Source organism: Aquarana catesbeiana, linkage group LG08 (assembly GCF_042186555.1).
Source record: "Aquarana catesbeiana isolate 2022-GZ linkage group LG08, ASM4218655v1, whole genome shotgun sequence".
Classification (NCBI taxonomy): domain Eukaryota; kingdom Metazoa; phylum Chordata; class Amphibia; order Anura; family Ranidae; genus Aquarana; species Aquarana catesbeiana.
The window spans coordinates 274,046,423-274,074,197 of record NC_133331.1 but is presented as its reverse complement, the minus strand read 5'-3'; the positions used below and the strand labels follow the sequence as shown (position 1 = coordinate 274,074,197).

Genomic DNA, 27,775 nt, shown 5'->3' with positions numbered 1-27,775 from the left:
TCCATCCAATTTTCAAGTCTTGCCAACAGATTCTAAATTAGTTTTAGGTCTGGACTTTGACTGGGCCATTCTAACACATGAATATGCTTTGATCTAAACCATTCCATTGTAGCTATGGCTGTATGCTTAGGGTTGTTGTCTTGCTGGAAGGTGAACCCCCGCCTCAAGTCTTTTGCAGACTCTAACAGGTTTTCTTCTAAGATTGCCCTGTATTTGGCTCCATCCATCTTCCCATCAACTCTGACCAGCTTTCCTGTCCCTGCTGAAGAAAAGCATCCCCACAACATGCTACCACCACGTTTCAAGGGTGTTTCACAGGTGTTCATGGTGATGTGCAGTGTTAGTTTTCTGCCACACATAGCGTTTTGCTTTTAGGTCCAAAAGTTCAATTTTGGTCTCATTTGACCAGAGCTCCTTCTTCCACGTTTGCTGTGTCCCCCACATGGCTTCCCGCAAACTGCAAGCAGGACTTCTTATGGCTTTGTTTCAGCAATGGCTTTTGTCTTGCCAGCTAGATAAAGGAAGGCCCGTAGACGTCGTGTATCTGGATTTTGCAAAAGCATTTGACACAGTTCCCCATAAACGTTTACTGTACAAAATAAGGTCCGTTGGCATGGACCATAGGGTGAGTACATGGATTGAAAACTGGCTACAAGAGCGAGTTCAGAGGGTGGTGATAAATGGGGAGTACTCGGAATGGCCAGGGGTGGGTAGTGGGGTCCCCCAGGGTTCTGTGCTGGGTCCAATCCTATTTAATTTGTTCATAAACAACCTGGAGGATGAGGTAAACAGTTGAATCTCTGTATTTGCGGATGATACTAAGCTAAGCAGGGCAATAACATAACTTCTCTGCAGGTTGTGGAAACCTTGCAAAAAGATCTGAACAAATTAATGGGGTGGGCAACTACATGTAGAAAAATGTAAAATAATTCGTTTAGGTGGCAAAAATATGAATGCAGTCTATACACTGGGGGGAGAACCTCTGGGGGAATCTAGGATGGAAAAGGACCTGGGGTCCTAGTAAATGATGGGCTCAGCAATGGCATGCAATGCCAAGCTGCTGCTAACAAAGCAAACAGAATATTGGCATGCATTAAAAAGGGGATAAACTCCAGAGATAAAACAGTAATTCTCCCGCTCTACAAGACTCTGGTTCGGCGGCACCTAGAGTATGCTGTCCAGTTCTGGGCACCAGTCCTCAGGAAGGATGTACTAGAAATGGAGCGAGTACAAAGAAGGGCAACAAAGCTAATAAAGGGTCTGGAGGATATTAGTTATGAGGAAAGGTTGCGAGCACTGAACTTAATCTCCTGGAGAAGAGACGCTTGAGAGGGGATATGATTTCAATATACAAATACCATACTGGTGACCCCACAATAGGGATAAAACTTTTTTGCAGAAGGGAGTTTAACAAGACTCGTGGCCACTCATTAAAATTAGAAGAGGAGGTTTAACCTTAAACTATGTAAAGGGTTCTTTACTGAAAGAGCGGCAAGGATGTAAAATTACCTTCCACAGGCGGTGGTCTCAGCGGGGGGGGGGCATTGATAGTTTCAAGAAACTATTAGATAAGCACCTGAACAACTGCAACATACAGGGATATACAATGTAATACTGACATATAATCACACGCACAGGTTGGACTTGATGGACTTGTGTCTTTTTTTCCAACCTCACCTACTATGTAACACTCTTCCGTAAAGGCCAGATTTGTGGAGTGCACGACTATTGTCCTGTAGACAGATTCTCCCAGCTGAGCTGTGGATCTCTGCAACTCCTCCATAGTTACAATGGGCCTCTTGACTGCTTCTCTGATTTAATGCTCTCCTTGCCCGGTCTGTCAGTTTAGGTGGACAGACATGTGTCATGGTAGGTTTGCAGTTGTGCCATACTCTTTCCATTTTCGGATGATGGATTGACAGTGCTCCGTGAAATGTTCAAAGCTTGGGATTTTTATTTAAAACCTAACCCTGCTTTAAACTTCTCCACAACTTTATCCCTGACTTGTCTGGTGTGTTCCTTGGCCTTCATGATGCAGTTTGTTCACTAAGGTTCTCTAACAAACCTGAGGGCTTTACAGAACAGCTGTATTTATACTGAGATTAAATTGCACAAAGGTGGACTGTATTTACTAATTAGGTGACTTCTGAAGGCAATTGGTTCCAGTTTTATTTAGTGGTATCAGAGTAAAGGGTGCTGAAAACAAATGCATGCCACACTTTTCAGATATTTATTTGTAAAAAATTTGAAAACCAGTATCATTTTCCTTCCACTTCACAATTATGTGCCACTTTGTGATGGTCCATCACATATCACAATAAAATACATTTACATTTTTGGATGTAACATGCAAAATGTGGAAAATTTCAGAGGGTATGAATACTTTTTTTTAAGGCATTGTACCTCAATGGCGATCCCAGCATAGAAAAAAAGCTATTCAGTCTCAAGGAGTGTAAGAGGACACAGGGCCACACAATGAGATTGGAGGAGAAGCGGTTTAACCTTAAACTGCGCAGGGGGGGGTTTCACTGTCAGGGCAACAAGGATGTGGAACTCTCTTCCACAATTGGTGGTGGCTGCGGGTAGTATTGATATTTTTAAGAGACTCTTGGATGTTCATCTTAAAGAACACAACATACAAGGATATGGGAAACTAATTATAGACACTGACATACGTGCACCTACACAGGTTGAAGTAGATGGACTGTTGTCTTTATTCAACCTTACCTACTATGAGAAATTATGAGAGTCAACAAATGCCCCCGAAAACCTGGGCCGCTTATTGGCCTAGATGAACTTTGTGAAGATGGTTCTTACCTTTCTGAAATAAGTCGTGGGATATAGATAGGAAGTGCCTGAAATAGGTACAGAAACTTGGGCAGGACACATCTTTTTGATGTTGCAATGGCCGAACCACGAATGAAGACCTTTATGCCATTTATCAAGAAGGTTACGTACTAGGCTGTGAAGGGGCGGAAAGTTCAATTTGAAGACTATGATTAGTGACGAGAGGATAGATGTCCCCAGATATTTCAAAGCAGCAGAAAGTCCACTTATGTTTGAAGTTCAGTTTTAGGTTATGTCTTTGTATAGAGGATAATCTCACACCCATGGCCTCAGACTTTTTGAAAAATTGATTTTCAGGTTCGACAGAGTACTGTACTGCCCAAGTTCTTGTAAAAGGTTAGGTAAGGAGATGTTCGGATTAGACAAAGAAAAGGACAAGTCATCCGCGTAAGCAGAGACTTTATAATTGGAGGCTCCAAACCGTAGTCCCCCTATATTGTTGTTCAATCTCAACCTACTCATGAACGGTTCCAAGGTGAGAGCGAACGATAACGGCAATAGAGGGCAGCCCTGCCATGTTCCATTAAACATTGTAATTGGTTCTGAGAATATGCCATTAACCTTGACTGAGGCCATCGGGGTAGTATATGTACTAGCAATCCACTGAATCATCCTGTCCCCCATGCCGTAATGTTGGAGGGCTGCAAACATGAAACTCCAGTTCACCCTATGAAATGCCTTTTCGACGTCGGTGCTTAGGAAAACACAGGGGATTTTGGAATGGTTGGCTAGATGTATTAAATTAAGGGCTTTTTTTTTCATGTGCCTCGCGAGTTAGGATGTATCCCCCTTGGTCCAAGTGGACCCGCTGGGAGATGTAATTGAAAGCCTAAAGCTAGGATTTTAGTGAAGAGTTTCAGATCTACTTTAAATAGCGAGATTGGTCTATAGCTACCACACAAGGTAGGGTCCTTGCTCTCCTTGTGTATAACTGAAATGTGAGCAAGTAGGGTCTCCAGGGGGAAAGATGAAGATTGTCCTAGTTCATTAAAGGTCTTTACCATGTACGGTCCTAGAAGTGGTAACAGGGCCTTTTAGTATTGAATGGTGAAGCCGTCTGGGCCCGGTGACTTGCCAAGCTTAACCAAGCTCACCGCTGACTTCACCTCCTCGAAGGTTATGGGGGCCTCTAAGTGGCACCTCTGCGGGGACAGAAGTCGAAGGAGACATAATGAGTAGTACCCCCCAAAGGACTGAGCTGTTTGTTTTGGAAGCATAACCTTTTGTCCAGTAGAGTTCACTACGTGGGGGATATAGGACGCTACTCGCTGATCTCACAAGGCCCTTGCTAGTTGTTTGCCACATTTGTCGCCAGATTCATAGTGGAGTTTCCTGCAGGTTTCGCCCTAACTTTATATTGCAACAGTTCTGTGACTTGACCACTAAGATGTGTAAGACCATGCTTTATAGAGACATCAGGATCCTGCTTATGACTTAGTTCAAACATCTGTATGTTCGCAAGCAGAGCAGTGATTGGACACGACTGATCACGTGGTAAAGCGTCTCCGTTAGCGACTCTTTACCTAGATCGGTGTTGCGGGGTGTCAGACTGACACCTGCAACGATCGCAGCGATGCGTGCCCCCGTGGGCGCTCAGCAGCTTGATATCCTGCTGGACGTCATATGACGTTCGGTCAGGTTATTGAAACCACTTTGCTGCCGTCATTTTGCTATATAGCGAGCGGCAAATGGTTAACCACTTCGCGCCCGCGCTATAGCCGAAAGTTGTCTGCAGCTCGGACGCTAATTGCCGGGAGGCCGTCCCTGGACGTCGTCCTGTTTACGCGGGAGCGCGCATCAGGGAAATTCTGTGCTGGCCGTGTCCCTTGGACACAGCCAGTCACAGATCGCTGAAAATGGCCAATCATAGCAGCCATTTTCAGTGCGATTGGTGGTGCCAATGAGAGATGATCTCATATGGAAACATATGAGATCATCTCTTATCGCCGGCTCTCCCTCCTCACACAAAGACAGCGTGTGAGGAGGGAGAGCGAACCGCTGCAGCGGTGAGTAGAAAAAAAAAAAAAAAAGCGACGTCAGTGCCATATCTCCCCACTGCCATCTGTCCCCAGTGCCACATATTAGTGCCATCTGTCATCAGTGCCACCTGTCAGTGTCATGTGCCATCTGTCATCAGTGCCACATATTAGTGCCACGTATTAGTGCCATCTGGTATTATTGCCATCTGTCACCAGTGCCACGTATTAGTGCCATCTGTCATCAGTGCCATCTGTCATCAGTGCCACGTCAGTGTCACGTGTCATTGTCCTGGTGCTCCAGGGCCTTCAAAAATGTAATAGGTAGTCAACAAGTTAGATGTGTAATTTATGCTCCCAGAACACCTGGTGGTGCTCCTTGCATGTTGGGCCTCTCTGTGGCCAAGCTGTGAAAAAGTCCCACAAATTTGGTATCGTAATACTCAGGAGGAGTAGCAGAATGTATTTTGGGGTGTTATTTGTGGTATATACATGGTGAGAGAAATAACCTATTACAATGACAATTTTGTGGGGAAAAAAAAAATCTTCATTTTGCAAAGAATTGTGGGAAAAAATGACAACATCAAAAAGCTCACCATGCATTTTACTAAATACCTTGCAATGTCTACTTTCAAAAAAGGGGTCATTTGGGGGGTATTTGTACTTTCCTGACTTGTTCGGGTCGCAAGAAATTAGGCCACCAGTACATCAAGTGTGATCAATTTTTTATGATTTGCACCACAGATTGTAGACTCTTTCACAAAGACCAAATAATATCCACTAATTTTGGTTATTTTTACCAAAGATATGTAGCAGTATAAATGGTGGCCAAAATTTATGAAGAAAAATTAATAATTTGCAAAATTTTATCACAGAAACTAAGAAAAATGCAGGTTTTTTTCAAAATTTTCGGTCTTTTTTCATTTATAGCACAAAAAATAAAAACCCCAGAGGTGATCAAATACCACCAAAAGATAGCTCTATTTGCATGAAAAAAAAAGGACAAAAAACTCATTTGGGTACAGTATTACATGACTGAGTAATTGTCATTCAAAGTGTGAAAGCGCTGAAAGCTGAAAATTGGTCTGGTCACAAGGGGGGTTTAAGTGCCCAGTTGTCAAGTGGTTAAATTTATATTTTGCATTATATTGGTTTTTCTTTGTTACATTTTCAGTTAAGATTGGACGTGTGTGTGTGTGTATATATATATATATATATATATATATATATATATATATATATATATATATATATATTATACATTTTCTTAAGGTTATTTGTAAGTTTAGTATATTACTTATCTGTGTCAGCTGCTGCCCCACCACAGTGCACCTTTTTTATTTCCATAAGGCACCCCAATGATAATCTGTTCAAACCAATTTGGCAAGGGACATAGGGGAGGAGGTGCAGTCTGGCTCCTCAGATAAGTCCTGAAAACAGACTGATTACGCTGCTTAAAGAAATGTAAAAACAAAAATTGAGGATCAAATGCCTCTCACTTGAAGAAAAGTTCCTTGTAGCGGCAGATAGCAGGTTTGCCAGGGAGATGCTTAAGAGGACAGAGTTCTGGTTTGAACTCAGAAAAAAATGGGGAACTCAGCCCTTGGCATTAATATGCTATAGGTGGATCAGGAGGGCAGTACAATAGGTCAGATAACTAGAGCTGTGTCTCCGTCATAGATGTAGCAGTTTCTTACCCTGTCTTTGAAGGCTCCATGTTTTACATAGTTTTCAAGTTGTATGCCTTGTTGAAGAGAAGTTCTTCTCATTGTAGCTGCTATACTGTTCTCACTGGAGTTTCACCTACCTACTGCATGAATTTACAGGTTGGGTGTGTGTTTAGACTTCCTACTGGTGAGGATAAACTGTTCCTTTTTTTTTTCTTAGTTAACATGGGGTATTCTCCCTTATTATCTCTGGGTCTTGTTCTATTCCCCATGACTAAACAGCCAGCAATTATATTTTTTGTGCTGGGACAGTTTAGGTAGAAGCCACTTGACCTGTAAGTGCTTTTTGGATTACGGGCGGTAACTGGAACATATGGAAGAAATTCATGCAAATGACCCATAAAACTCAGAGGTCTTTTATAATTTTTTTTCAGACAATTCACACATTGTTTTCAATTGGCTTTGTCCTTTTGAATTCTGTCACAGTAAATTTGCCAGTAGTTAATTTCAGCATAGTTTTGTGTGGGCAGGGGCGTTGCTAGGGGGTGGCTATTGGGGCCATAGCCCCGAATCTGGGGCCCATAGCCCTGAGTCTCTTGCCGCAGGGTCCCTGCCTAACCAGCGGGATGTGGCTGCTGCGGCAGGCTGGCTGGCTGCATGAGAGAGGCGGAGGAGAGGAAAGAAGCAAGCTCTTCACAGCCGGGCCTCTTCAATTTGGGAGCGAGGTGCGGTGAGCAGCAGAGAGATGACATAATCTCTCACTCTCCGCCACAAATCGGCGCTCCTCCGCCCTCACAGCACGGTCATCGTGGAGCTCCACTTTGCAGCCAGACCCCCTTGCTTCAATGTCGGAGGTGCGGCGGGGAGCAGCGAGATGACATCTCTCATTGCCCACCCCGCATCACCGCTCTCCTGCTCTCACTAAATGGACCAGTGCTGTCAGCCTGCCACCAATGCAGCGTCAATGCACATTTGGTGGCACTGGCTGGCATGGCAAATGACAATCCACATCAGTTGGCAAGTGGCAACCCATCTCTGGTGACAGGCGACATGGCAAGTGACAATCCACATCTAGTGGCAGGTGACGGTGGCAAGTAAGACGCTGCATCTGGTGGCAGGAGATGTGGCAAATGACAAGCCCAGGGCTCCCACTGATTCTGCAGTATGGCAAGTTGAACCACTTCATTATATATTAGAATGTAACAATAGAAATAATGCATTTCAATCACCCTGACACCATATCAACCATTATGCCATGATGATTGAAGAGCCAACACCAGCCATCGCCTGTGAAAAGTTGCTTACCACTGGTCCCCCCTTCCCCGCGGGCATGCAAAAAGGTTGGTGACCGCTGCTATGGGCTCTAGCCCCAGATCTTTTGCAGACCTAGCAACTCCCGTGTGTGGGTATACCCTAAAATGCTCTTGAAAAGGTAATCCTTAAAGATGAACTGCAGTCTGCTCACATAATTTTTAATAAAAACATCTTTGCGATTCTGAAGCTTCCCTCCAACCACTTTGCATATTTTATATATAATGTGATTCTGTATTTGACAAATATGCTGCAGAAAACTCTCTCCACTAAGTCTGGCTGCAACCATTTTAACTGTGGGCAGCTGAAGCTGCTGCCTTTTCAATTCCTGGATTTACACGGACACACAGAGGCACACCTCCAGCTCTGCAGCTCTCACTGGCCCTCTTATGACTCACCCCCCCCCTCCCTTCCTGGCAAACCCTCACAAGAGTGAGAGAGCTGTGCATGTCATAAGCCTAAGCTTTTTACCAGACAAACAGGAAGTGGGCTATATAAGGGATTTACTGGCAGAAAAAAATATTTTACTATCCAAAGTTAAAACAACAAGGGCAGAAGATTTAATAGATGGAAAGTTGAAAAAAATGACTGAAGTTCCGCTTTAATTGTACATCACAGGACACAGGATTTCTTCAAATGCATGACTACTTGGGATATGCTGCCATCTATAGGTGAATGGACACTGGCCAAAATAATGGTAGGCTTCCCGCACAGCACAGCACAGCCTAAGTTTCTTTAGGTGATGGATGTTCCTCTTATTTTTGGTGGATGCAGCCAGAACTAATTTTAAAGTTGCAGTTTTCATAATCTGTTTCTCTGACAGTCCAAAGAGTTTTGTGTCCTTCCAGATTGAACACAACACAAGATAAAAACAAAGATGTACCTACTAGGGCTTCATGTACACTGCTGCTGGTAAACAGGCATTTAGGAGCACTTGGGCATTTTTTTTTTCAGTCGCCCCTGAACTCTGTTATCTTATCAGTACATGTACACAGGGTCATTTTATAGTCGTTTCTAGGCAGTTGAGTTTAGAAGCCGTTTTTGGAAAGCAAAAAATTTGTTGAGGACGGATGTTCAGAGGCATTTGAAAGGCCAAATGCCTGTAACAGCTTGTAAACGTGATAACTCACGTTTAGCCACGTTTAGTTTACAGGCGTTTTTTATTTTTGACTTTTTAAAAAAAACTATTGTAAACGCGGCTAAACGAATGTTCCAGAATCTGCAGCCTTTCCCACCACGTTCCCCCCCCCCCCCCCCTCCCTGTGTTCAAGGAACATGGTCAGTGGAGGAACAGAGCTTGACAATCAACTTTCTTGGAGCTTTGTGTGATTTATTTGGCTATCCAATATTGGTCCGTTTTGCCTTCAGGGTCTCCTGGTTCTAATGTAATCGAACAATGCCATGGTATAATAAAATCACCAGGGTGGGACAAGGAGCCCTGCTGCTCACTAAGAGGGGGGCATAATTGTGTCCTTGGCAGAGCGCTTGTCATTATTCCTATCGCACACGTTGCTGGAAAGTATGGCTCTTGAAATGGTGGGTGCTGTAGCAATTACCAGTTGGGCCCTGGAAACATCAAGCAAGTGTATGTATTTGCCAGCACACCATGGATCAACACTTCCGTCCAAAGGTTTCTTTTATTGAGAGATCACATCACAGAAATAAGTGCAACGTTTGGAGCCACGCACAGCCCCTTCGTCAGGCATGTGATAAAGTGCAACAGTGTCAGAGCAGAATATAAATACATTATCCACCAATCAGATGCAAAAATTGAAAACAATTTAAAAGAATGGTACCGCCCCACCCTGTGATGTCTATCTGACGTCCGAATCCTGCCAAAAACGTCAAAACATAAAAGGCACCAGAATAACTTGGAGTAGCCTGGGGTAACCAATCTCTAATATTGCAGAATACAGCCCACATGTAAAGCGTCAGTCCACATGCAATAGATTGAGCACATCAACCATATGCGCCTGATCACAAACAAGCAGTCACCAGGACGCAGCAGTTTGCTGTATGGGAGCTCCGGCCACCAATCGCGGCGTGCCACGTATGCCGCGCATGGCGCTCTTAGCAACAGGGTAACAAGAGGATGCTTATCCGCGAGGCCGCCTTCACCACGGAAACCCATGACGTACGGCCGGCACGCATTAGGTAACCATCAGTACAGAAGATGCAAGCATGTAGGAGCAAGGCTAGGAAAGGAGAGAAAAGCAAGGAAGAGTGACACAAGGGCGGGAGAAAGATATGAGATGAGTAAGATGAAAATGGAAGGAGAAATATAAAAAAAGGAAAGAAGGGGTGATGTGGAAAAAACAAAAAGGGAAAAAAAAAGAGAAAAGCACCAAGGGAGAGAAAGGAAAGACAAAAAGGAAAAAGAAAAATTATGAAGCACAACAGACATGAAACGGGGGAGGGGGAGGGAATGAGACGAACAGTGGACCGGAGAAAAGGGGGGAAAAGGGGGGGGGGGGGGGAGAGAAAGGGTAGTGCAGGAAAACAAAAAAGGGGCCGAGAAAACAAAAAAATAAAAGGGAAATAAAAATGAAAATAAATATAAAAATTGAAAATTAAAATAACACAAAAAAATATTTAAACGCAAATAAAAATAAATATGCAAAAATAAACAAAAAATGAAAACAGGAACACAAGTAACTATAAATAAACATGCGGCCAAAGGAAGAGAAATATCAGCGAATCGCTCCTATGTGAAGCACTCAACGCTCATACCATGGGATCAGCTAAGGTTATGACAAATCAAAAATCAAAATGTTTAATATGAAAGCCATCGATAGACAAATTGTCACCTTCAGACCTCAGAATATATCAGAAAAACCGTAGGTATTCATGACCAATCGGTTACCCTAGGCGAATATCCCAGGTTGAGCATTGGGTGTGAGAAACGGAAAAGAAAAGAGTACGAAGAAGAACAGAAAAAAAAGAAATATATTACATGGTATGTACTATACCTGATAAAGCACTGCCCAGGCTAGGAATTAATAGGAAGTGTACGGTGTCACATTATTGTGTACATCAAGGACAAATATGCCAAGGAAGAAAATCAATAAAAATGAAGAAGAGATTATTATCTGTCAATGAAGCATGTAAGAGGTTGGTGTTGAGACCACCAGACTGTACCGTGCCCAATGTGTGTATCCAGTATGCCTTGTGGCAGAGGAGTGACCGGTCTTGATCACTGCCCCTATTGGGTGGTTTGACGTGTTCTATCACCATCCTACGTAGTTCATGGACTTGGTGTCCTCAGATGTCACAAAGTGTACTGCTACGTGTTTGTTGGGGTCAGCCTGTTCACCCTTTTCAGTCTTGGCCAAGGCTACCCTAATGTCGCTCTTGTGCTTCTAAAATAGTTTTTTAAAAGGGCCAACAGTTTTTCCCACATATGTCAATGCGCAGGGGCATTTCAAAATGTACACCTAAAAATCTGTGTTACAATTAAAATACTCTCGTATCTGATACTGATTACCTCATGTGGATGTGAAAAGTGCCTGCCACAATTAGGTGAATTGCACACATTGCAGTTGTAACATTTATAACAACCCGTTTTCTGAGGTATCTTGGGTAGAACTTTGACGTATTAATGTCTGGGATCTACCTGTACCAAATGGTCATGCAGTGTCCTACCACGTTTATACGCTATCGTGGGTTTAGTCCTGATAGCGGGTCTTAAGGCCCTGTCAGATTGTAAAATGTTCAAGTTGCGTTCTGCTGCCCATTTGATCGCACCTGATTCCTAATTGTTTGTGTGAATGAGCGATGGACAAGCAACAGGGTTAGTGGTCCTGGAGCGACCAGACAAGGCTTTGGCAATCGAGTACCAAAGTAGGGTACCCACGTTCCAAAAACTTGTGATACATTATCTCAAGTTGCTTCCTTCTGTCATTTTCATCTGAACAGATGTGTAAAACCCTTACAAATTGTAAAATGGGCAAGTTCTTACGCAGTTGTGCAGGATGTGCACTATGGAAATAAAGCAATGTGTTTCTGTCAGTGGGTTTAGTGTACAGAGATGTAGTGATGGCCCCGTGGGCATTGGTGATAAGCACATCAAGAAATTCTGTTTATGCGAAAATTCGGGATTGAACGCTATTCCTGGGAAAATACTATTCAGGAAATCAACAAACACGGTGAAGTCATCCTCACTGCCTGACCAAATGAGAAAATATCAATATACCTTATCAATTTTTTTACATACATGGTAAATACAGGAGACATAGGGGGTAATTTACTAAAGGCAAATCCACTTTGCACTACAAGTACACTTGGAAGTGCAGTCGCTTTTATATATGAGGGAGACATGCAAGGAAAATAAAAAACAGCATTTTTGCTTGTACATGATTGGGTGATAAAATCAGCAGAGCTTCTCCTCATTTTAGATCTTCCCCTCGTTTTAGATCTTCCCCTCGTTTTAGATCTTCCCCTCGTTTCAGATCTTCCCCTCGTTTCAGATCTTCCCCTCATTTCAGATCTTCCCCCCAGAAGTAACGCGACTGCACTTCCAAGTGTACTTGTAGTGCCAAGTGGATTTGCCTTTAGTAAATAACCCCCATAGTGTTCTTCAAGTCTGCAGTGTTGGGTATTCAAGTGTACAAAGATGAAATGTCCATTGTAGCTAGTTTCCACTCATCCTGAAATAGCGAAAAGGGCCTCCGTTTCTCCTAGAAAATCACTTGTGTCACGAATGTAAGCAGGCAAGTCCTTCACAAGGGGTTGTAGGTGAAAATCAATAAACTGGGCCCCATTGGTTGAGTAATGGCCCCTGTGCCAGAGACTATAGGTCGGAACTTGAGTGGTGTAGTGCCTTTATGGATTTTTGGTAGTACATGGATGACTGGCATACATGGATAGTCATTATGCATGAATTTGGTCACCCACCCATTCAACTGTACCATGTTGATTCGGTCCAACAGACTGTTTTTGGTGCCCTGGGAAGGGTCCCTTTTCAGTGTCATATAGCTGGTAGAGTCAGCCAATATGGATAGCATGCCCACCCTATAGTCACTGTAATCCATAATTACAACAACCCCGCCCTTGTCGGCGAGCTTAATGATAATGTTCTTATCCTCGAGGGATTTAAGTGCTGCAAAATCTTTGGGACTCAGATCAGTCTGTGTGTTACTGGAAACATTACTGGAAACATCATGTTTGATTGATTGTTCTAGTTTAGTTTTCAATGGAGTGCAACTGTCCTGGGGACATGAACTTGCTCTTAAGTCTAAAGGGGACTGGTGTTGTCTTGCTCAGTGTATTGGGTTGTGTGTACAATTGTTTAATTTTCAGTGTTCGTTCAAATCTAAACATTTCTACTTCAAAGTCAAACAGGTTAAGTCTATTTGTGGGACAAAATGAGAGACCTTTGGACAAAAGTCTCGACTCACCCTTGGTGATTTGTCTTGATGAGAGATTGGTTATCGGGCACGTCTGGTTCCCGGTCGTCCACTGCTGCGCGGTGGTTGAGCCGCCTGGTCTCTTGATGCCCTTCCCGGATCTGCGTTTCCACTGGCCACTGGAAAAAGGATCCTGTTGACACCTTGGGAGGTAGTAATACCTGCTGATGTCCCAGCTTCACTGTCAGTCGATGGATCTCGGTGGGGCGGTCACTTTCTGATGTCGGGGGTTGCCCGTACTTTCATGTTGAACCTCCACACAGGTGAAAACGCAGATCCAGTCAAGATTTTTGTCCAAAGGTCTCATTTTGTCCCACAAATAGACTTAACCTGTTTGACTTTGAAGTAGAAATGTTTAGATTTGAACGAACACTGAAAATTAAACAATTCTTCTACACACAACCCAATACACTGAGCAAGACAACACCAGTCCCCTTTAGACTTAAGAGCAAGTTCATGCCCCCAGGACAGTTCCACTCCATTGAAAACTACACTAGAACGATCAAACATGATGTTTCCAGTAATGCTTCCAGTAATACAGACTAATCTGAGTTCCGAAGATTTTGCAGCACTTAAATCCCTCAAGGAGGATAAGAACATCGCCACCGAAAAGGGCAGGGTGTTGTAATTAAGGATTACAGTGACTATAGGGCGGGCATGCTATCCATGTTGGCTGACTCTATCAGCTATATGACACTGAAAAGGGATCCTTCCCAGGGCACCAAAAACAGTCTGTTGGACCTAATCAACATGGGACAGTTGAATGAGTGGGTGAACGAGGAAGTTGCCAAATTCCTGTGTAATGACTATCCACGTATGCCAGTCATCTATGGACTACCAAAAATCCATAAAGGCACTACACCACTCAAGTTCCGTCCTATAGTCTCTGGCACAGGGGCCATTACTCAACCAATGGGGCCCAGTTTATTGATTTCCACCTACAACCCCTTGTGAAGGACTTGCCTACTTACACTCATAACACGAGTGATTTTCTAGAGAAACTGAAGCCCTTTTTGCTATTTCAGGATGAGTGGAAACTTTTCTACACTTGTATACCTAACACTGCCAGCTTACAGGCCGTTGAATATTTTCTTGCCAAACGGGACTCTCCTGAGTTACCAAGTTGCTATTTACTTGAATGTCTTGGGTTCATTCTCACCAACAACCATTTTATGTTTGAGGGGCGGGCATACACCCAGATTCGGGGTATCGCCATGGGGAGCTCAGCAGCACCCTCATTTTCTAACTTGTTTGTGGGTTATCTTGAAGAACACGGTCTTCCCATCTCCTCTATTGACCATGTATGTGAAAAAATTGATAAGGTATATTGATGATATTTTTCTCATTTGGTCAGGCAGTGAGGATGACTTCACTGTGTTGATTCCCTGAATAGTATTTTCCCAAGAATAGTGTTCAATCCTGAGTTTTCGCATAAACAGATTTCATTTCTTGATGTGCTTTTCACCAATGCCCACGGGACCATTACTACATCTCTGTACACCAAACCCACTGACAGAAACACATTGCTTCATTTCCATAGTGCACATCTGCATTAGAATTTGCCCATTTCACAATTTGTAAGGGTTTTACGCAGATGAAAATGACAGAAGGAAGCAACTTAAGATAATGCATCTCAAGTTTTTGGAACGTGGGTACCCTACTTTGGTACTCGATCGTGCCTTTGCCAAAGCCTTGTCTGGTCCCCCCAGGACCTCTAACCCTGTTGATTGTCCATTGCTCATTCACACATACAATCAGGAATCAGGTGCGATCAAACAGGCACCAGAACGCAACTTGAACTTTTTGCAATCCGACAGGGTCTTAGGACTCGTTATCAGGACTAAACCCATGATGGCGTATAAACGCGGTAGGACACTGCGTGACCGTTTGGTACAGGCAGATCCCAGACATAAATACTCTAAAGTTCTACCCAAGATATCTCAGAAAACGGGTTGTTATAAATGTTAGAAACTGCAATTGTGCAATTCACTTAATTGTGGCAGGCACTTTTAACATCCACATAGGGGTAACTCTGTATCAGATCCAAGAGATTTTTGTGTGTACGTTTTGAAATGCCCCTGTGCATTGACATATGTGGGAAAAACTGTTGGCCCTTTTAAAAAAAAACAATTTCAGAAGCACCTATTTACTTGTGTTCCTATTTTCATTTTTCATTTATTTTGCATATTTATTTTTATTTGCGTTTTTATATATTTTATATTTATTTTTATTTCCTTTTTATTCATTCATTTGTTTTCTCGGGCCCCCCTTTTTGTTTTTGTGCTCTAGCTTTTCTCTTTTCCTTTTTTCTTTTTCCACTTTTTTCCTCTTCCTTCCCCCCCCCCCCTTTTTCTCCACTCCACAGTTTTGTCCCCCCCCCCCCCCCTTTTTTTTTTTTTTGTCTTCCTTTTTATTTTTTTATCTTTTTTTCCCTGTTTCCTGTCTGTTGTGCTTCATAACTTTTCTTTTTCCTTTTTTCCCAGGGATTCTGCCACGATCTGCCGATCATCACAAGCAGATGAATGGTGGATCCCATCCCCCCATAGCTGGCAGGCTGCAGTGCACAGATAACTGACATCACTGTCCCGTGCCGATCAGTTGCCCCTCCATCCCAGGTGCCTGCATGTGAATGTGTGCTATCACTCGGGAGGGACGAGAGAGGAGGGCAGGCAGGAATAGGGCATTCAGCAGCATTCCAGCAGCTTCCCTGAGCTACTCTGAATGAGGAAAATTACTAAAGATGCCAGTATTGTGCCCACCAGTTTCCTCATGGCCCCAATACGGTTTCCTCCTGGCAGCCCTGAACTATACGGTTTCCTCCTGGCAGCCCTGAACTATACGGTTTCCTCCTGGCAGCCCTGAACTATACGGTTTCCTCCTGGCAGCCCTGAACTATACGGTTTCCTCCTGGCAGCCCTGAACTATACGGTTTCCTCCTGGCACCCCTGAACTATACCGTTTCCTCCTGGCACCCCTGAACGTTTCCTCCTGGCCCCCCGCACTGCGCCGATCCCTCCTGGCCCCACCTGCCGCCAGATGCAGCTTGTCACCTGCCACCAGATGCAACTTGTCACTTGCCACGTCACCTGCCGCCAGATGCAGCTGCTGCTTTTTAAAATATCTGGCCTGTTTATGTACGCCGGCTTAGTTTTCGACATATTCTTCACATGCAGCCCAGCCTTTAAAGTGGTTGTAAACTCAATTTAAAAAAAAAAAAAACTGCAAGACAAAGGCATAATGAGCTAGTGTATTACTTACCTGAGATCGAAGCCCCTGCAGCAATCCTCATTTACTGCTCCAGCCGGTGACATTTCACCCTGGAGTTACATCCGGGTATCATGGCTCCGGCACTGTGATTGGTCGGAGTTGCGATGACGTCACTCCCATGCATGCGTGCGGGAGCCGCCGGTAATGGCACAGTCTGCCTGAAGCAATGGCACGTACGTGCTGTTGCTTCAGTGCACATGTGCCGATGACGTTGGCACATGCTAATACAGGGGATATCTCCTAAACCGTTCAGGTTTAGGAGATATCCAGAATAGCTACAGGTAAGCCTTATTATAGGCTTACCTGTAGCAAAAAAAGTGTGTTGTAAGGGTTTACAACCACTTTAAGTCCCCTGTGAATCCAGGGAGATCTTTTGCAATCTGGCATTCATTTTGGGTGGTCCGATCTGATGGTAGGCGGCCTCCCCAGTGTAGGCATCAGCACTTTTATCTTCCTCCACCATCAAACACTTTAGTTGTCATTTAATATGTTTGTATATGCTTTTCTGTCAAATGTGCCTATATGGCTGCATTGTGCTACTCCAGATTTGTGTTCCAATTTTAATGTTTTGTATTAATAAAATATTTTTTATATACCACAAAGCTTAATCTTTGACTAATACCAAGTGCCTACATGGTCCCAATCTTAGAGGGTAATTGTTCAACAAGTTCTGTGGGACATCCCAAGTAGTCAGGAAAATTAGGAATCTCTGTGTCCTGTGACGTAGAAAGGACTAGTTCATACCAGCTGCTGCCTTCCAATGCAATCAGGAAAAAGTGGAATATAGGGCGCTCAGGTTGAAATGGACCATCTGGAGGAAAATGTTTAGAATGTAAACCAACTGGATAGGAAGGATAAAAGGTAGGTATTGTCCTGTGGAGCACTTCAAGACGGAAGCACACTCTGTAGAATAACAACAAAGAAAAGATGTAAGAAATATAAACAGGCTTATCAGCTGGCGGTAACCGTCCAGTGGGAGGTTTTCCTTTCTCAGAGGTTATGAAGAAGAAGCCAACACTCCTGCTCCAAAATGCGTCACCGCCCCCTCTGACGTCACATCCGGGTACCTACGTTCCACGCTGGTCCTTACAGCTTGGCTGTTCTTCTGGGACGCGCACATACCACCCTCCACCGCTGACTGGTTGGAAAACCATCTGCGGCTGTCAGATTTAAAAGGAAAACTCCCACTGGACAGTCACCACCATTTGATGAGCCTGTTTATCTCTTACATGTGTTTAATCCTATTTGGGCAAATAAAGTCTTGTGTTTCCGCACTTAGAAGCGCCTTCATTTTTTATTTTTTTTTTGCCTTCCAATGCAGGGACTGGTGTGCGGTGCAGCGAAGATCAGTACAGTGATGATGCGCTTATTCCTTTATTTTTTTATTTTTTTTTTTTAACTAGTTCCCAGCCTATAGTAAAATTATAGCTGGGTGGGAGCTTTCCTCCCCAGGCACGCAGCAGCGCAATATGCAACCATTGTGTCCACAGGTCATAGAGGAACTAAGAAATCGGTACGGGGGCGCTGTGATCATCCCAGGTAACATGTATTCACTGTGAGCGACCACATGCTGACCAAGTAAATAATTGTCATGAATGGCAGCCATTCATTATTTACTACTGTGATGCTGTAATTGGTCATGGTGATCACATGGTGTGCAGACCAATCACAGAGGCCCCTGTACCATGTGATGGATGTGATCAATCACTGCACTACTATGGTAACTATAAAAAAAAAATTGACATACTGTCAGTGTCCCATCCACTCACTGTCCCTAATCACTGCTGCACCAGTTGCTGTGTCCCTGATCACCACCACACCAGTTAGGCCCCTTTTTTGATGTGGTTGCCAGATTTGACCAGATTATGCTATTAGCAGTTTGCATGCAGCCTCACACAGAGCGGTTAATTGCAGACATCCCGCCATTGGTTTAAAATGGGCTGAGTGGACACTGCTGATCGCATAACCCAATCATTCCAGCGGCAAGAATACACAGATTTTTGCAGCAGAAATATGGCAGCCGCACCAACCAGACCATGTGAAAAGGGGTCTTACAGTGTCCCTGATCACCACCACAGCAGTCACAGCTCTCTGAAGAGCCATCCATATTCAGATCACTCTTCAGAGAGCATTTGGCAGTCAGTGAGCAGGCATAGTCTGTGATGCAGAGCCACCCCCCTAAATCCCCCTCCTAGCATGAATCCCCCTCTGAGCTTCCCAGAGTCCTGCTAGCACAAACACCCCCACCCCAAATTCCTTCTTCTCCTAGCACAAAGTTCCTGCTCCCAGCTCCCCACTCCTAGCACAAACCCCGCTCCCAAACATGTACAGGAGCAGTGTAGGGAGGAGCTCTCACATTGAGATGTGAGCGCAACACTGAATAAACTCCCGCTACAAGTACTATTTCTGTACTATTGCCGGCAAAACAGCTGTGTGTGCCACCCAACATGTCTTTAATAACCGATGATGTAATCGGCTGGCAGGACGTTGGCAGATGGCCTGCACAGCTTTCTGTTTTGTCGGCAATTGTACACAAAGCAGCGGGGAGGAGGAGAGAGTCGGGAGGAGGTGTGGAGTGTGTTCGCTTTTCTCTCCTCTGTGCATAGGAGTTTACACAGGGTCACACATGGGCCGGGATGTTGCTGCGGAACCCCTAAACACACTTTACGGGGACCCCAGTTGAAAAACACTAGGCTAGGCTGTGAAAAATTCTGACATGGTATTGCCATGTTCAGGAGGAATAGCAGAATGTGCTTTGAGGTGTAATTTTACAACTTTGTAAAATATATAATTTTCATTTTCTTTCCTGCATTTTCCAAAAACTTGTGGCAAAAAAATAACATTTTTAAAAGATTCATTATGCTTCTTAGAAAATACTTTGGAGTGTTTGCTTTCTTGGGGTCATTTTGTGGGTGTTTCACACGTGTTGTATCCTTCTACTCCAGAGGTATAGCAGAATGTGTTTTGGGGTGTCATTCCAAGTATGCCTTTGCTATGTGTCAGACATAACTTGTTAAAATGACAACTTTGTGAAAAAAAATAATTATTTACAACAAATTATAGCTGCAAAAAACTCACTACAAATCTTACTAAACACCATAGACATATCTACTTTCCAAAAAGGGGCAATTTGTACTGTCCTGGCATTTTGGGCCTCAAGATTTAATGAGATGGGCAGTCAGTACATCAGAATTGATCAATTTTCAAATATACAATATACCATAGATTTGTAGTCTCTCTAACTTTCACACAAACTCCATAATATATACTGGTTTGGGTTATTTCTACTAAAGAAATATAGCAAAATAAATTTATGAAAAAAAATTATTTGCAAAATTTTATAATGGAAACCAAGAAAATGTGTGTTTCTTTTTTTTGACACAAGTGTGAGTCTAAGTGTGACGTTGCTAAAAACCTAAAAGTGACTTGGGCAAGGGGTGAAAGTGTCCAGTATTGAGGTAAACAAACTTGGGATGCCACACAGACATTTCATAAAGTTCAATTGCCAGCTGCGCTGTGTAAGGCTCTATTCACACTAATGCGTTTTTTGATGCATTTTGCAAAAATGCAGGGAATTTTTTTTAACATGGGTTCCTATGGAACATGTTCACATCAATGCATTTTTGTGCCTCTGCATTTTTGGAAAGGGTCAGGGACTTTTTCCCGCAAAATGCAGCGTTTTGCATGTAATGGACTTCAATGGACCAGCATCCAAAACGTAAGTACCGTGATTTGCATTTTGCATTTTTATTTTTTACACTGTATATAGCTGGTTGCAAAGGAGGGGGCCGGGAAGCTGGCCACCGCGTCCTTAACAGATGAGTCATCAGCTGTCAGCGGGTTTCCCGCTGAATGTAAAAAAAAAATAATTGCCGGCTAAAAAAAAAAATAGTGATAAAAAAAACAGCGGCCCTTGGGTCTGGTATGGGCTCCCAGATTCCAGCCCCCCTATGTGAATGAGTAGGGGGTACCCCTACCCATTCACCAAAAAAAGTAGGGTGAAAAAATACAGTAGACAGTTTTTGACAAGTCTTTTATTAAAAATATCTTCTTTCTTCTGCATCTTCCTTCTCCCGCAGCTTCTTCTTCCGCTCTTCTTCTGCTCTTCTTTCTTCTGTCTTTTTTGTCCAGTGTTCTTCCTCTGCCGCTGACGACCCTCCTCCGATGCTACGTCCCACTGATCTGTCCGCACCATTGTCAAGCATATCTTAGATAACGATGGGGCGTGGCCCTCTGATTGCCTCATCCGAAGGCCCGGTATCTTGTGACGTCATCACCCAGGGCATGATGGGTCCATGACATCACAGGGGATGGGGCCTCCGAATTACGTAATCCGATGGCCACGCCCCCATCGTTCTCTAAGAAATGCTTGACATCGGCGCGGACAGATCGGCGGGACGTAGCATCGCAGGAGGGACGGCGGCGGCAAAGGAAGAACACCGGACAAAGAAAACGGAAGAAAGAAGAAGAAGCAGGAGAAGCCCGGAGGATGAATATGTGGGAGAAGATGGAGGAGAACTGGAGGAAGAAGTGGGAAAGAAGATATTTCTTTTTCATACATCATGGGACACAGAGTCAGGCTAATTCATTATCTACTGGGTTATACTCCATCATCAGGTGAATGGACACTGATAGACCAAAGGTCAGTTTTTTACCAGTGTCTGCAAGGTGGATGGCACGGTTTGTTTGAGCTCCAGGTCTCTAGTCCCACAAACAGTTCTTAAATGAATCAAGGGATTGACCGATCGGATCCATTTGAAACAGGCTTTTATGCTTAGATAAATGGTACCTGAGCCTCGCAGAGAAGACTCAAGATCCTGCAAAGTTTTGCCTGTAATGCGGCTTCCGGGCGCTGGACCCTGCGAAGTGGAATCCTGGATACTACAGCACTATGGCATTCCTGCTGGGTGCTGTACAGGTCCAAGGGAGTGCACCCTAAACATGAAAAGGGTACCCAGTCCTTGAAGGTCCTCAAGTGACAGGAACCCGCGGTGAAGGGTGAAGATTGGGCTCTTAGTTTCTAAGCTGCCCTGTGCCTGGGTAAGTGAAACTCCTTTACTTATTGTGGGGTGTCCCAGTGATTGTAACAATCAGTCAAGCTAGCTAGACACCTGTGTGGTGACCATACGGGGGAGTTTTGGCTAGCTGTGGGTTTTTGCAAAGTGTACTCTTTTTGCTTGTGTCTGGCTGTTTTTTTCACCCTGGTTCACCAGGACGCACATGCGGTGGCCTTTTATCTCAGCTTATTTAAGCTGTATAGGCCAAGCATGCGGTGCTTCCAGAAGGCAGCTGTGGGACACAGAGCAGGCTCTGAACAGACACTTGCGGCGTTTAATTTTTTCCTTACCCGGGTCACGTGAGTCACCAAGTGTTGCTTAGCAGGCTAAAGGTGCTTAGCAGGATTGTTACATAGGGGCTTGGCGAGGCCTATTAAAGGGTCTCCCTTCTGTGGTGTTTTAATACTACACCCAAGTACTCTCTTTTTGTGGCTAGTAAATTTCTTCAAAAAAGAGGAGTGGGTTAAACACTACAGGGAAGGGCACACCAATGTCATCAGTAGTTCCTGATGAACCTAGTCGTATCCCTAGTGTTGTATCCCCTGAAAGACCCAGAGGCTTCTGGGCAATCTGAGACGCTGTGCCTATCTGGTATTGTGCCTACAGTCAACGCTGCTGCTTCACCCTTTATCACTATGGATGAACTGTCCTCGGCCCTAGCCGGGTTAGAGCACAGGATTGCTGGCATGATTGCCTCCATCCCACAGGGTAGCAGGAAGCGTGACAGATCCCTCTCCCCGGAGACTCCTAGTTTGGAGCAGGAATGGGTTGAGGATGGGGAAGAGCTTAAAGCTCAGGACTCTGTGGAAGGCCCGGCAAATGAGTCTGCTTCTGAGCAATTTGGACAAGAAGATATCAGTTGATGTCTGCCTCTCAGTCGCAGAGGCTTTTGATCCTGATTCTGACCAAAATGGTTCATTCTGGTTTTAGGTTGCCTCTTGCAGGTTACTTAGCCTCCCTGGTCCTCTTTGGGATCCTTGAGGCCTCTTCAGACCACACAGGCTTACCCCTACACCCCCTGTTGGAACATGCCGATTGGGAACATCCTGACAGTATTTTTGTTCCTCCTAAGAGGTTTTCCCTTTTATATCCCATGGATGAAAAGTTTGTTAAAATGGAGCATGCCAGCAGTAGATGCAGCAGTCTCTTCCTTAAACAAGAACTTAACTTGACGCTTATGGCTTAAGAACTGGTCAGCCGAGCTTCCTTGTAAAAAGTTATTGGCAGGTTTCCCTTTTCTTGGGGAATGTTTATTTGGTGATCATTTGCACTAATATATATGTCCAAAAGATCTCTGGAGGCAAGAGTCAACAAGGGCATTTCCTCTTGTTGGCCTGGACCAGAAGAGGAAATGCCCTGGATTATCCAATGTGCTTATCTCCTCGGGCACGCTTAAGCCTAAACTGGTGGTTGCAGGATCAGAACCTGCAAAAGAGAAAATCCTTTCTCCCGGTAACTAGAGAGTACTGACTACAGATGCCAGTCTCTCAGGCTGGGGAGCGACCCTAGAAGGGCTCACAGCTCAGGGGAAATGGTCAGGGACAGAACAGATCCTGCCCATCCATGTCCTGAAATCACGGGCAGTACATCTGGCCCTACGGTCCTGGACGGTGGAGCTTTAGGACTGCCCTATCGGAGTTCAGTTCGATAATGTCACTGCAGTGGCTTATATAAACCACCAAGGCTGTGCCATGAGTCGTTCAGCTCTGAAGGAGGTGAACCACACACTAGCCTGGGCAGAGGGACATGTGGCGATTTTATATCGGCAGTCCATATCCCGGGAGTAGAGCACTGGAAGGCAGATTATCTCAGCTGCCAACAGATCTGCCCGGGGGAATAGCCCCTACACCTAGGGGTGTTCCAGGAAATTTTCCAGTGTTGGGGATGGCCAGAGGTCGACCTATTGGCATCCAGATTCAACAACAAGCTACAGCAATTTGTGTCCCGAACAAGGGATCCTCCGGCAATCGGAGCAGATGCTCTGATAGTTCCATGGAGACAGTACTCCCTGGTTAATGCTTTCCCTCCAATCCCTCTCCTTCCACATTGTTGCGCAGGATTCGGAAAGAGGGGTTCCAGTCATTCTGGTGGCACCAGCCTAGCTCAGGAGGCCCTGGTTCCTGGAGATTGTGAGACTGACAATATATGGGCCATGGTCGCTTTTGTTTTACCAAAAGGACCCAAGAAAGGGGAGGCAGCGTCCAAAGCTTCCATTGCCAATTGGGTCCGTCAATTGGTCATTCAGGCCTACGGTCTGAAACGTAAAGCTCCTCCCTTTAGGGTGAGAGCTCATTTTACCAGGGGTGTAGGAACCTCCTGGGCTTTTTGCCATCAGATATCTGTGGCGCATATTTGTAAGGCTGCTACCTGGTCTTCAGTGCATACGTTCACAAAATTTTATCAATTGGATGTTCGAGCAGCTGAGGATTAGGCTTTTGGCCGCAGTGTACTGTGGGCTGCCGTATAAGTTCTGATGGCTATTGTTTGGCAGGGTGTCTCCCTCGCCTCAAGGCTATTGCTCTGGGACATCCCAGTAGGTAATGAATATTAGCCTGACTCTGTGTCCCATGATGTATGAAAAAGAAAATAGGATTTTTATGTGGTACTTACCTGTAAAATCTTTTTTTTTTTTTTTTTTTGAGGATTCAGTGCTTGCTACAAAACTGAAGTGCTTCCTGTGTGGGAGGGGTTATATAGGAGATCACTTCCTGTCTGAAGACCTTTGGGCTACCAGTGTCCATTCACCTCATGATGGAATGATCATCAGGATGATATAACCCAGTAGATAATGAATATTAGCCTGACTCTGTGTCCCATGATGTACTCAAAGAAAAGGATTTTACAAACAAAACACTCACATTGTGTTTAGGACTCCTAATTTTATATGTAAATTGACCATTTTGCAATATATTTTTAGAACTGCCTTGCCACATAATGATGATGATTTTCTGGGTGATGACCTTGATTATATGATTGCTATGGAAACCACCTTGGCAGGAACTTCTTCCCCTCCACCTAGTCCAACCTTCAGCAGCAGGCCACCCCCAAGTCCTATCCAGAAAGAGCAAGCTGTATATTCAGAATGTGAAGATGAGGCAGAAAGGGAGGTTCCTGGCACACCTCCTAACAAGAAGGTAAAATAGCATTTTGTGTTACTGACTGATGTTGTGGGTGATACATTTCTGTGTGTTTAATGGTCATTATTTGCAAAGTACGTTAATATTAATGTAATATCAAACCTGCAGTATTGTTGGCTTAATACATTGAACAAAATACAATGAGCATTCCCCAGTAAACTATTTGTTAAAATGTTTACCTAAGCCCCTTTCAGTTTACAACTTTCAGTGCTGCTGGCTTCTGCTTTTTTCAGTTCTTCTTCCCTAAACTTCAGGGCTTTGCATGAATTGAACAGTGTGGTCTTGAGCAGTCTGTTAGTTTGGAGGAGGGAGTAGCTGGGAAGTGCCCTGCCATCCTGGGCTATGGGGCTGTGCAATTCTTTTGATGGACACAGTGTAGGGAGATACAGCTCTAGTCCCTGCATGCAAAGGTGGCTCCATAGGATGCTGCAAGAGAAAGGAGCAACCATGAAACAATAAAGCTGGGGGACATACTGCTCTTATTTAGAGGTGTAATCAGTATCCTGTTGCCATTTTTTTTTTTAAATCAGAGCTGCAGACAGATAATTTATAGCAGCCACGCTGCATAGCCAACAGGGTAACATCATTGTTCACTGTTGCAACTCTATAGCTTTATGTGTCACATACTCTTTGGACTATGAAAGACTTGCTCCTCAAGTAAGCTGCCTAATCCTTTTACCTTCAACTTTATTTCCAGAAAAGCTGTTCAATTGAGAACATAATGCAGTGAAATAGAGTTTAAATCCCAGTATATAACCTCCCTTTCACATTCTAATATGTAGGAAAATGTGACTATAGACACTTAGAGTACATACAGTATAAACCTGAGATACACCTGGATTGGATAACTGTCCCATGTCAAGGGGTAGCCCCACTTCTCCACCTGGTCAGCCACAGTAAAGGGCTACATCTTTTATCCTGGTTGGAAAACTTGTTGCCCTCTGGGATAAGCAGTACCAGAACTGTAGAGCACCCCTAATCTCTCCCCTCTACCCTCTCTATTCACATAAACAGTAAAAGGTCTTCCAGGCAAAATATTCTTATGCATTGTTCCCCACCACCACCCAAACTAGTCTTTTTTTTTTTTTTTTTTTTTTTTAATCTTGAGAACAGTTCGATTGGGCATAGAGTTATGGATTGCCAGGGGCTTGAGGGCTATATACTGTATTTATCGGCGTATAACACGCACATTCATTTTAAGAGGGAAGTGTCAGGAAAAAAACTTTTAAATAAGGAACTTTGAAGCAAAATAAGGGTCAGTGTCCATCTGCAGCATCACCATTGCCATCAGTGCAGCCTGATCAATGCCCATCTGCAGCCTCACAAGTGCCATCAATGCAGTCTCATCAGTCCACATAAATGTAGCCTCACCATTGCCATCAATGAAACAGCCTCACCATTGCCATCAATGCAGCAGCCTCACCATTGCCATCAGTGCAGCCTGATCAATGCCCATCTGCAGCCTAGAGGGGACAGGGAGGGAGGCGGAACAATCACTGACAGATTACATACAGTAAGAATCTCCTATCATAGACAGAACAGTGGTCCAATGGCGGCCCAGGAGATGGGACTTCCTATTACAGAAGCCGCCAAGTAAACAGGAGATTCTCACTGTATGTAATCTGAAGGCGCTCATCTCGCCCCCCTCCCTGTCCCCTCAGAGGCAGCTAACATTGAAGTAGTGGCGTATAACACGCACGCGCTATTTGCATCCGATTTTCACTGTGAAAAAGTGAGTGTTATACGCCAATAAATACAGTATTTGTTTGGAGTAACTCGTTATGGTATGAGACAAATCTAATATAATACATTTTAAATAAATTACTAGGAGGTCATATTTTCACCTCATGTCATTCGCCTGATGTAAAGACAACGAAAAAAAGCAGTTGTAAACTGAGGGACACTTTGTTGATCACATGGTTAGTTTTCATTGTATTAAAGTGGAGATATAAGGTGACCTTTTATGTGCTTGCATACATTTTTATAGTTACCATACTAAAAAAAAAACTGCCATCTATTCACACGCTTTGCAAAATTTTGAGTAGGACCATTTGTTGTCATAATAGTTAGATCTATATGTAATGTATGTTTTTTTTTCTGGTATTCAGTTTAGGTCTTTGTTTTTTGGGTCCGTTCTTCAAAGCTCCGGACAAGCAGCCCAAGAAGTTCTGGCTGAAGACAGTGATGGATGATGTTGAGTCAATATTTCAGAAATGAACTAATTCATGGATGATGTCTGCAACATAAAGTGTATGCTCTGGTACCAGTCCAGGCTTTTATTTCAAAATGCTCACCAAAAATCATTTAGGGCACTCGCAAATGACAGGGAAGGATATGAAACATCTACCCCACGAAAGAACACATTTTATTTTGTTACTATGTTAAGTTATATTTTACTGTATGGGGAAAAAAAAAATCAGTGATTATTCTTGATTATAAAACCCAGGAGCCCAGAATGCTTAGAGTTAAAACTCCGGACAGGTGTGTTTCCAAATCAAGATGATGCAGCAGAAGCATGGCTAGAATGAGAGTCTACAGAATGTGGATATTACTGAGGCTGGCTTTGTGTATGAAGAGCACAAAAAAGACCTTCCCCCTATGTAATAAGCTGCCTGATCATTGTCGTTGGTTAAAATCTGTATACTGCCAGATACTTTTTTTTTCCAGTCCCTTTTAAGAATTACTTTTGGGATGGTTTGATATATTGCTAACAAAATGTTTCTACAATTAACGTGACCTTCAAAAATCCTTGCAAATCATTCATTAGTGCTTGAGAAGCCAATAAATTGCTTTGAGACACGATTACAAACCGTTGTTCACTGAGTTGTTCACCCAGAAGTTAGCTCGGTTGTAGTGAAAGTCTGCTGTGCTCATCTCCAGGGGCAGGATCTCCCGCATAAAGATTCTGGTTCTATTCTGGTCCATCTTTTGTGTGTCACTTCTCCTGGTATGCTCTTCAAATGTATTTAGGCCTCATGCACACGAGACGCTGTTAAACGCGCGTTCAAAGGCAGTTGGACACTTTTTTCAAATGCCCCTGAAGCCATTCAATGTTATCCTATGTGTCCATGTACACAGGCTCATTTTTTGGTGTTTTTAGGCAGTTGC

General features: G+C 43.9%; 1 protein-coding gene across 3 annotated transcripts in view; it reads left to right on the top strand.

Moving 5' to 3' along the window:
* Positions 1-27,476, top strand: part of RAD9A (RAD9 checkpoint clamp component A) — a 215,201-nt gene extending 187,725 nt beyond the window's left edge. For all 3 annotated transcript variants that reach the window (XM_073597289.1, XM_073597287.1, XM_073597288.1), the window contains 2 exons: positions 24,448-24,664; positions 26,776-27,476. In XM_073597289.1, coding sequence (XP_073453390.1) covers positions 24,448-24,664; positions 26,776-26,859 — 301 coding nt within the window. In that variant the 3' untranslated portion in view covers positions 26,860-27,476. The remainder of the gene's footprint in view (positions 1-24,447; positions 24,665-26,775) is intronic.
* The last annotated feature ends 299 nt before the right edge of the window (positions 27,477-27,775 follow it).